This window comes from Arachis ipaensis, chromosome B02 (genome assembly GCF_000816755.2).
Source record: "Arachis ipaensis cultivar K30076 chromosome B02, Araip1.1, whole genome shotgun sequence".
NCBI classification, from domain to species: Eukaryota; Viridiplantae; Streptophyta; class Magnoliopsida; order Fabales; family Fabaceae; genus Arachis; species Arachis ipaensis.
In genome coordinates, this window is record NC_029786.2 from 22,553,083 (window position 1) to 22,564,674 (window position 11,592).

An 11,592-nucleotide genomic window follows, 5' to 3' on the forward strand; every position below is an offset into this window, starting at 1 on the left:
CAAAAAGCAACTAGTCCCTCCTTCTCAAATTAACTGTCCCTTTTAACTTTTTGATCCGTTAAAAAGTTAATGTATCTAGACACAGCATCAAAATTTCGATGAATCGAAAGAGTGAAAGATACACTTAATTCAAGAATGAGTGAGTAATTAGATACCAAAGTAACAAGAATTTGAGATAAAATGAAAAGATAGTGATACCTTGCCACTCCAAGTATAAGCATCTGTGTGACAGAGAGCAGAGTAGAGAATTTTGATTCTGACCTCTCCAGCCTGCGGTGGTGCCACGTCAACATCCTCAACACTCAATGGCTTGTTTGGTTCCCAAGCCACAGCAGCTTCACAAACAACAACAACAATTAAATCATGTTTCGCTCATTCATTTCAATTCATTCATGTATAAACAACAGAAAAATGAATCACAATTCACGTGAAAAGGAGAAAAGATATATATAGATATACCTTTGCAGGTGATTACTTTTCCCTGTGTAGCCATGGAAATGTAAGACAAGGAAGAAAAGTGATATGAGAAGAGAGAAAGAGAGAGTGAGGGAAATGAAATGAAAGTGAGATTCACGTGAAAGAATTAGGAATTAGGAGAAGCTTGAGTCTAAAAGAGAAAAAACATGAACATGTGAATATGTCAAAATCATAAATGAACAAACAAATCAATTACAGACTCTTCTTTCTCGGAGATAAGAGCTTGTTATCTTCACGTCATCTTGATGTTCCCTCTCAACCGATAAAACAATCCAAATGATAATAATTGATCTATTCACTAATTCACGTGTTATGTTTATGTATGTTTTTTAGTGATAAAAATATTAGGCACATGTGATATAGAATAAATCGCTTTAGAGTTTAATTTTAATACAAAGTGTAAAAATTTTATAAAGTAGTTGAATCATGTTTGCGTTTGGATCAGGGATGGCAATGAGTATACAAGGGTAGGGTTTATAACCAACTTTAACCCGATTTGTAAGTTGAAATTTTTATATAAATTCAATCTTATTTTATTTGTGGGTCGAGAATATCCCAATTCTAATCCTATCCGTTTTTAATTCGCGGATACCCGATCCAACTCCCAGGTTATAAAAAATATACAACATTATTATATAATTTGATAATAATTTAAAATAGAACTGACTTTTATGTAAAAAAGAAAAAGTATTAAATTACTAGTTAATAATTTTTTTTTAGTGGCTAAGAATCTTTTGTATTTAGTGAGAGATTTTTGGTTCAACATCCACTTAAGACATATTTTTATATAAGTATATAACATGTACATATATAGGGTGCGAGTTGGTCGAGTAGGGTTGAGACTGAACCCTCATCCTACCCGACCTGCACGAGAACTATACCTACACCCTACCCTATCCGCTGCGGATCGGGTTGATAACCCTACCTGACTAGATGAGGTCAGCTTGAAAATCCGCGGGTAGGGTACGTGTTGCCACCCCAAATTTGGATTATATTTTAAATAATAAATTTAAAAATTAGTAACTTTTATTTAGGATTAATAATGGATGAGAAGAGATAAGATTTAAGCTCTATGGTAACTCTTTTACGAGTAAATACTCATTTGTTCCTGTAGAATTTTTTATTCAACACTTTAGTCTCTGACAAATTTATATTTTCTAAAAGTCCTTGAGAATTATTCTCATTGGACAAATTGATCCCTCAGTCGCTTTGAATCAATTTTTCTACATGCGTGTTGGACACAACATTAATATTTGAATTAGAAAATAGAAATACAATAAGCAAAATATAATTTCTTAAAAAAAAAACAGAAGAAACGTCGATTTAAATTTTTTTTCATGACTGCGGCAGTATATTATTATTAGAAAAGCTCTACATCCATGTGATTTTTTTATCCAAGTTATCCAAGTAACTTCCTCAGCATGCGCATTCCTCCCTCCCTCAGTCATTTGTTATACACGCGCCTCATATAACGTAAACCTTATACTGCGTGATAAACCTTTCTCAACGTAAACATTCTGCTTCAACCTACTGCGTGATAAATCTTTTTCAACGTAAATCTCTTCTCGCGTTTTCGTTCTTCAACCTAATAAGCTTCGTCGTTCTTCACTGTTCGCGTTTTCTTCTTCTTCGTCGTTCTTTTTCTTCTTCGTTTTCTTCTTCAATTTACAATTCTGAATGGAATCAATGAATTATTCAACTTCAAATAAGTTGAATGAGAACGATCTGGTTTATTCTTCTGAAATGAATCATGCTGATGAGGTTTGGATTGTTTAATTTTGAATCGAATTGAATGGAATGCGATTGTTAATTTTATTTAAATTGAATTCAATGGACGTAGGTGTTTTTGACTTTGAATTGAATTGAATTGAATTGATAATATCTAAATTGTAGACAGAGGTGTTTCGAATTTGCTTTTGTATAATGCATTATGTTTCGTTCACTAAGTACTATACAATTATTTCACTGTGAGTATCTGTTCGGTTCGGTAAGCATAGAGGAGTTTGAATTTATTTTAATACACTGGATTATGTTTCGCTCACTCAGTACTTGTCCACTCAGTACTATAAAGTTGTTTCACCATGAGTACGTGTTCGGCTCGGTATGTAGAAAGGAGTATGTAAAAAAGATTAGAGGAACATATATATTGTATTATGTTTTATTCACTGAGTACTAAATAATTGTTTCACCGTAATGACGTTTTCGGTTCACCGTGCATACCAACTGTGTTGTGGATGAAAAATTTGTCCCAAAGGTGGGGATGATTTTTAAGACACTAGAAGAAGCTGCAAAGTTCTATAAACATTATTCCAAACTTGCCGGTTTTTCTACCAAAATAAAGAACATGACTCGGGATGGAGATAAAATTAAGAATCAACTAATCGTATGTACTAGAGAGGGGAGATGGAAATCCAAGATATCTCCAACTCTAAAGATAAACCCCTCAGCCGGGTTAAACTGTCTAGCCAGGCTTTATGTACACATAATGAAGGACGTCGGTCTTTGGACAATTTCCAAAGTTGTTCTAAATCACTCACATCCTTGCTGTCCAGACCGGGCAGAGATGCTCAAACAACACAGGGAGCTTAGCATGTTTGTGCGTCGCACCATCGAAACCCACAAGGAAGCTGGAATCAGACCGAGCAAAATTTACCAATCATTTGTGGCAACAGCTGGCAGCCACCGTGAATTAAGTTTTATAGAAAAAGATGTGAGGAATTACATCACAAGGGAAGCACGAAATATTTTTGAAGAAGACGATGCCAAAGAATTTGGGAAGTACCTACTAAGAATGAAAGAGAAGAACCAAAATTTCTTCTTTGAGCTCAACCTTGAAGGCCATCACTGCATTAAAGATGCATTCTGGGCCGATGTAAGAAGCAGGGCCGTATTTGAGTATTTTGGAGACGTGATTTCATTCGACACCACCTATAACACAAACAGGTATTTCGTTCAGTCACATATATTTTCATGTTCAGTGCGTGTACATCTTTCGGTTCACCACGGTCTGGGTGTGCTTATTTATGCAGGTACAATTTGGTTTTAGGTTCTTTTATGGGCGTGAATCACCACGGCCAGTCGACACTTCTCGGATGCGCACTGATGAAAAATGAGGACTTCCAATCATTCAAATGGCTATTTGAGTGTTGGCTACGTTGTATGGGAGGGAAGGCACCAAAAGGCATTCTTACCGATCAATGCGCATCGATTCAAAGGGCAATTGAGCTGTGCATGCCAACAACAATTCACCGGTGGTGCATCTGACACATCATGAAGAATATCCCAAACAAACTAAACGGCTACAAGCAACACGACAAAATTAATCAAGAGATGAGCTATGTTGTTTGAAACTCATACACAAAAGACGTATTTGATAGAAACTGGAACGATTTCATCACAAAGTACGGCCTTGAAGGCAACAAGTGGCTGTCAGGTAACCGAGGTTTCAATTCGAATTATTTTCATGCCCATACCTTTTTTTTTTCAAAACATGCATTGTTCTCGGTTCACCACACCATATTGGTTTTGTTTGTTATGCAGAGCTATACAAGGATTGGCATATATGGATTTCAGTTTACTTGGATCACCACTTCTGGGCCGGGATGAGAAGCACACAAAGGAGCGAGAGCATGCATTCATTTTTCAACAAGTTCATTACACGTAACAGCTTCTTGAGACAATTCGTGAAGCAATACGACAATTGCCTAGCAAGCAGAGAGAAAACAGAGAGAGAATTCGATGCTGCAGATTTTCACACCGTAATACCTTGTGCAACAAAATTAGCAATAGAGGCCTAGTTTCAACACGTGTATACCCACAAGAAGTTCAGGGAAGTTCAAGCACAATTCAGAGGTAAAGTGAGCTGTATCACAAGATCAATGCATTCCACCCTAGGTTTCATACGAAGTCGTAGAGTAGGTTTCTAACTCGACATTCAACAAGTTTTTGGTCACGTACGACGCAGTATCATGAGAGGTAAAGTGCCAGTGCTTGCTGTTCGAGTCAAGAGGCATATTTGTGACGCCATTCCCTGAGCGTCCTAAGCTTTGAGCGAGTGGATAACGTTGCACCGAAATACATATTGGAACGCTGGAGCAAGAACATAAAGAGGAGGCACACACATCAAGAGCAGCCAAGATGAGCCTCTATTGGAGCCAAGAAGTAAGAGATTCGACGAATTGCTGTTTCGATCGTACAATATATGCGAATTTGCATCTGAGTCCGAGGAGTTGACCGGAATTCTGCACCGAGCGTTTGACAAGGTCATGGCGGAGACGCAAGAATATCAAGAGAGAAGCAAAGAAAAAAGTTTATTATCCCACGAAGAAGTGACATTGAGCGAGGTGAACGACCTTCAAATCCCGCCACGCGTCAAAACAAGAGGTCGGCCCAAGAACAGACTTGGATCAAACCTGGAAAAAAAGATCTCAAATGCCACAAAGAAAAAGAAAAAGACAGCTCCAAGTGAGGTAAAATTGACTTGCTTTCGATTAGGTAAAAATTCATTTGTGCATTTGCTAATATACGATTAATTATGTCTTTTGTAGTTGAACCTTTTAGATTGTGGATCATCGATTCAGTCAAGCTCCACTCTTTACGATGCATTAGATATGCATTTTCCCAGAGAGAATTATAGGAGTTTTAGTTTTTATTAATATAAATTTCAGTTCACTGCATTTTAATTTTTTATTAATATAAATGTCAGAGTTCAGGTGTTTCTGAAACTAAAAACTGGTAGAAATATTTTATTATAATTAGTTTTCTGCTATATTGATATATGCAGTTTTTCGATTCGTCTAGTGTATTAATTTCTAAGGAATATAAACAATGAAAAGGTTAATATTGAATAATTAAAATTTGTTCTGGGAAACGGGACTCAGGTGTAGTGCTAGTTACATTTAAACATGTTTTTCGTGTTATTAATTAAACAAAACTTATTAAAAGAATCTAAAAGAGTAACATAAATAATTTTAACTTACATTGGTGGAGTTTTAAAACTCTTTCTTGGATGGATTTTCTTTTTTCTAAAATATTTTACCGTGCTTTTCGGGGTATTTTTCAGGAAAAAAAAGATAACAAATTAAAATTAGAAACCTAGATTAGGGGTTAGTGTTTAGGATTTTAGGGTTTTAGGGGTGAGGGTTTTGGGTTTTGGGTTTTGGGTTTTAGGGTTTATAGGTTCAGTGTTCATGGTTCATGGTTCAGGGTTCAGGGTTTAAGGTTTAAAGCTTAGGATTTAGCGGTTAGGGCTTAGGGTTTAGGGGTTTAGGGTTTAAGGGTTCAGGGTTCAGGGTTTTGGGTTTAGGATTTTAGGGGTTTTGGGTTTTAGGGGTTTAGGGTTTATAGGTTCAGGGTTTAGGGTTCAGTGTTCATGGTTTAAGGTTTAGGGTTTAGTGTTTAGGGCTTAGGGTTTAGGGGTTAGGACTTAGGGTTTAGGGGTTCAGGGTTTAGGGTTCAGGAGTTCAGGGGTTTAGGGTTCAGTGTTTAGGGTTTATGGTTCAAGGTTCAGGGTTCAGGGTTTAGGGTTTAGGGTTTAGGGTTTAGGATTTAGTGTTTAGGGCTTAGGGTTTAGGGGTTAGAGTTTAGTGTTTCTGAAACTGAATACTGATAGAAACATTTTTTTATAATTAGCTCTCTGAATTTCTGTACAGTGTGTTCGTAACTTTCGGTTCGACCAGTGTATTAATTTCGGTTCACTGTGTTTTTTTGGTGTTCGTAATGTATTGGAAAATACACTGATTGCAATCACTGAGAACCTGTTCACCATTGTGTTGTTGTGTTTTGCTGTAATGAAAAAATTTGGTTAATACTTCAGGCAATACACTGAAAAGCACAAGCATGCAGTAAATATCAAGTTCAAAGACCTAGTTACACTATCCACTGAACTGAATGAAAATAAGAACAAATTTGATTCAAAGCCCTAGTTATATTGTAAAAATGCAATCAGAATAAAGCCTAAACCCTGAACACACTAAATAACTAGTGAATGAGAATAACCAAGCCCACCGAACCGAATACAATCCATGTGGTGAATAAATCATTATAAGCTTTCAATTATTATAAATTGTATTTCTTTATGCAATAGAAGTTAACTGAATAGAGTAACAATCAAGTTCAAAGACCTAGTTACACTATCCACTGAATTGAATGAAAATAAGAACAAATTTGCCCTAGTTATATTGTAAAAATGCAATCAGAATAAAGCCTAAACCCTGAACACACTAAATATGAAGTGAATGAGAATAACCAAGCTCACCAAACCGAATACAATCCATGTGGTGAATAAATCATCATAAGCTTTAAATTATTATGAATAGTATTTCTTCACGCAAAGCCCTAGTTATACTGTAAAAATGCAATCACAATACGTTAATCTACTGAACGAAGCAAATCAATCCAGTAATCCTAAAATACAACTAGGAGAAACCCTACATTGCAAGATTTCAAATGAACAGTAGTTTTTCTCATACCATTGGTAGTCTTTGTTGTTGTTTTCGTTCGTTTTTGCTTGTTTGTAGCGAAATCTTGTTGCGATTCTTCTCCAATAGTAGTTTCCCCAGAGAACGTGACTGAAGTTTGATTTTGAGAGAGATTTAAAGAGAATGAGTGTTTTCGTATAGCAGTTTCGTGTTGAAGAAGAGATAACGTTTCTTCATAATGAGTGCAAAGTAACAAAGGGGTTTTCGAACGCGTGTTTTCACGCTTTATTAATGCGCGTGACTCTATTTAAGCTTGGGCCAACTTGGTTACATAGTTACATAGATGTGTAGCAAGCCTGTTATTATATAGTCTGTTGACTTTAATGTTAATTTTTTAAAAAAAATGCGATCATGAATTTGACTGGTTTGAACTTTGAAGAGAGTAAATAAATAAAGTTTCTAATAGTTTTATTATGTGAAAGACTCGGGCCTTGGGCTTCAATAAGTTGCATTTCTAATTTTAAATTGCACCGTGCATCTCTTAAGTCAACACATGTATTTTGCAGTTTATGTTGCACTACACACCTTGAATAATCTTCACTGTAAATGGGTTTGTTCATAGCTGTTTCTGCAACCGTTGGATCAAGAGCCCCCAAAAATCCTCAAAGTTTATCACATTTTCAGACTTCTAAGCAAAATTGAATATGCAAGTGCATCTGTGCTAGGTGCCTATAATATACGTGACCTCTTTTAAGCCCAAACTTGAACGGGGAAGAAATTTTACATTACACTAAATCATAAACTACTAGTTAAAGAAGTGCAATCTACACCAAATTAAGGAACCTAAAATAAATTCAGAAACCTAGCTTTTTCATGTATGAACAGCACTGTTACTGGATCCTTTGCAACAGCTTCTCAACCATTATTCTCTGCTGAGCCCCACTCAACGACTCTGAGTTCATAATTGCATTAGATACAATGATAGTTGTAGAAGGAGATGCTGAATTCACCTAAATGCAACAATTATATGAAAAAGAAAATCTGAAATTAGAATAGAATGTCTCTTCACAAGAGTAGCCTAACATGGTGGGAAAAAAAACAACAGATAGCATCAAATGGGAACATAGGGCACAATGAGAGTAGAGGAGTATGCATACCCAAACACGTCCATTTAAACCAACTGCTATCTCAAAAGACAGCTTCTTCCCTAAAGCTTCTAGTACAGGACATGTTGGCGAGCTGAGAAGCCTGCAAATGAGACGACTGTCACGTCAAGATATGTGAAAATAATGGACGAAATGGCAGCGACAATGAGACTTACGTTCTTGAGAGGCCAGTTGAACATTCAAACATAAAACCCTCTTTCAAGGCACCATATTCTGCTGCTCTCCCGGTTGCTAAACAAACACCAAAATGAAATTTTTTAAAAAAAAAAAAACACTATAGATAAATAAGCATAAACAAAAAACTTAAACCAACTCCCAAAAAATTTGACAAAAGGTATCAACCAAAATAGTCTGAGGATATGTTACGAACCATCAGTACATGACAGCTCTGGATTCATTCCAGGGTTTGCTTTCACAACTCGCACATAAATCAATGTACCTGCCTGCAAAAGGAAGCATTAGGCACAAGAAAAACACAATATGCAAAATACAACTGGCTAGCCAATATATACGCCTTTTTATCACTAATAGGAAAAATGACAGTTCCAAGTGTGAGTTTACTAGCACAATAAAAAAAAGAAGGCAGCAGGAAAATGAACAGCATTTAATATATGTTACTAGCTGATTGAATCTAACATATTAGGTAGAACACATTTTCCGAAGAATGAATTATTAAATTTGTTCAAACTTCAAACTATCACAACACTGGTAATTTGTGCAAAATACTAGCACAATATGTACAGCTAATAAAGTACTCTTTGTTCATAGTTCATATCGCACCCTGACATGTCTTTCAAACATGAATGAAATTGAAATGCTGATTCATTCTTGTATTTATATAAATATGACAAGAGGCAATGTATACGATGCTGCAAGGTGCAAGAGTAGAAGCAATCCTATATTCCATTAGAAGAAATCATGTATCTAAGTATCCGCCAAAGGAATTATTCTACAAAGAAATACATAACACACTGCATATCACCCACTAGTAATGGTCTCCCATCATCTACAAAAATGATGACAATGATGGCTTGAAAGCTCCATACTACATAAGATTCTTGCTATTCCTTTGGTTGTTCCATCTTTCTTTGGTACTAGTGCTAAAATCACTCTGAAGAAAAGAAAAGAATTGTGACAAAGCTACCAAAATTATGACCAAGCTATCATGGTTGCTGATCAAATCTTAGGAGTTAGACTCCTGAATAATTAACTCAGTCAAATATTTAATTTTCTCTTTCAGCCACAACTAATCACAGTTGCTTGTGCCCAAAAGTTAGTATAGAGAAATTCAATTTTGTCCTTATCCTTCCTACATTGAGTAATTCTGATCTCTAAATGTGTATGTAATCTTTTACATAAATAATATAGGAGCATATATTGATATTCAATATAATAAATCATACTTAGTGTGTGCTGTACCAATTGTTCATAAATATTTTAATTATTTCGTAAATTTGTTAATAATTATAAGGAAAGTAGTAATATAATGGTCAGCACTTGAAAACTCAGACTGAGGATCAAGCTTAAATATGTTATGCTTTACATAATCACATGAAACAGGTCCTCAATTGCAAAAGAAAGTAAAATTAAATTGCACAAACCGATTAAGTTTACAACAGTTCAATGAGAAGATTACTTCTCGTAATAAAATCACAGGCATTTTTACACATACCTCAAATTTGGGTATATTTCTTCTGGTTCCTCCTTCGAATGCAAGCACTGGCAGAAATGCTAATGAAGGCCCTTTTATGTCTACAAGAAAGTTCTGCAAGAGTATTCACATTTTTATATCATATAAAAATAATTCCTAAAATGAGAAACAAGAGTAAATTGACAAAAAAAAAAAATCGAGCAAGTTATAATTGTATATGACAGGAAATATAAATCACAGAAAACTAATAATGTTGCAAACAACCTGTACCTGATAATATCTGGAAACTAATTCCAATGAAAGGGGACCACCACCATGATGTTGTTAATTTTCTTTTCTTACGAGTTATTCAAGAATAATGGATTAAGACTCGCAATCAGAAACAAATGCTCAAGAATTGACTCACATTAAACTTTGAAGCATGGAAAATGATGGTGGGAGGACATATGCAATCATAAAAGATGCAGTTTGACTAGCAAACTAAAAGACCTAAAAGCTTGAAGATAACAGCAGAAAGTCAACTTACATCTGATCTAGAGTCTACAACAATTCCAAGGACAGAATCTTCTGCATGGGGCACATACTGCAGAAATAACATGATCAGAAATCTAGAATCTTAAACAAGAAAATATATTGTTTCATTATTTGCAGATAGAAATTTTTATTACTCTGTGCACGACAGAAAAAGAAGATAACTTATATAAAATTTTACTGACATGAGATAACTAAAAAAAGGAAATCCAAATGCAGTAGGAGATAGTCTACTGGCTGAATGCAAACAAGTACTAACTTTATTACATACTAAATTCATTCTTGAGACTTTAGCTTACAGCCTAAACCAAGAGATGACTCATGACATAGTATCAAAGTCTCTGTGACCAATTAATCTTGAACTCAATTATTGTTGCCTACCATTCTTGAAAAAAGATTAAATATATAAATTAAACTTCAAAGAAGTTAAAGTGAACATATGCATTACTTAAGCTTCAACTCCAATAGACTCTGTGAAATGGCATGTTAGTTATAAAATCACTAAAATGCCTCTATTCAACTATTAAGCTTTTAGAAGAACATGCATGGATATGAGTATCAAAAAGACACCATGTGGAAAATGTAAAATTAAGCAATGTTTTTAAGCTATAACCAAATTTTGTGGGTGGCAGCAAATCGTGATAAAAGCATGATAAAGGATATCCAAAGCAAGCAAGACAGAAAGTTGTACACAAATTTCATACAAATGATGAACTTCAAACACAACAAAAATAAAAGTTAACACTGATAAATGGAATTACAACCACAATAGATGAACCGGCTTAATACTCTTTCTGCAGATCAGATTTACCTAGCTATTAAAAGAAGCAAGATAAACAAATCGCTGTAACTAAAGAAACACATGCTTGATTTTCTGCCATAAAGTATAGCAATGTTTGACAAAAATAGAGAAAGTATACAAAATAAAAATCCCAAAATGAAGTGAACCGATAATACTGGGCAATCATCATTCTAAGGATTAAACATGAAAATCAGAAGGCATGCCTTTACAGACACATATACAACATCAAACAACAAGATCACACTCACCCTTTTCTGAGAACTTTCAACCCAATATTTATTAGGTTTCGAGAACCTTAGCTTGCCAGCCTTCATTACCGAAATTGCATCACAGTCCTAGAAGAATTGTTACAGGAAAAGATGGTAAGAACAAAAACTGCCTAAGTACTCACATTATTACAGTGACATTTACATCATTTACTATGCATAGTGAAGCTCTAATGGATCAAATAAAAAGGTAAAAATCCCACCAATTTCACTGTTGTCAGGTCCCTAATCTTGATATCCACTATCAGAAGAAGAAAAGCCACTTCCAAATAGAGAAATT

General features: G+C 35.0%; 2 protein-coding genes across 2 annotated transcripts in view; both read right to left on the minus strand.

Annotated features, from left to right (window-relative positions):
• LOC107625117 (alcohol dehydrogenase class-3) overlaps positions 1–740 on the minus strand; it is a 4,591-nt gene extending 3,851 nt beyond the window's left edge. The window contains exons 1-2 of the mRNA XM_016327695.1: positions 460–740; positions 199–335 (exon numbers count right to left, since the gene is read on the minus strand). Of these exons, the coding sequence (XP_016183181.1) occupies positions 199–335; positions 460–493 (171 nt within the window). The 5' untranslated portion in view covers positions 494–740. The remainder of the gene's footprint in view (positions 1–198; positions 336–459) is intronic.
• LOC107625118 (putative exosome complex component rrp40) overlaps positions 7,451–11,592 on the minus strand; it is a 4,748-nt gene continuing 606 nt past the window's right edge. Inside the window, exons 3-9 of the mRNA XM_016327696.2 lie at positions 11,295–11,381; positions 10,240–10,296; positions 9,735–9,827; positions 8,433–8,505; positions 8,218–8,293; positions 8,054–8,144; positions 7,451–7,906 (exon numbers count right to left, since the gene is read on the minus strand). Of these exons, the coding sequence (XP_016183182.1) occupies positions 7,787–7,906; positions 8,054–8,144; positions 8,218–8,293; positions 8,433–8,505; positions 9,735–9,827; positions 10,240–10,296; positions 11,295–11,381 (597 nt within the window). The 3' untranslated portion in view covers positions 7,451–7,786. The remainder of the gene's footprint in view (positions 7,907–8,053; positions 8,145–8,217; positions 8,294–8,432; positions 8,506–9,734; positions 9,828–10,239; positions 10,297–11,294; positions 11,382–11,592) is intronic.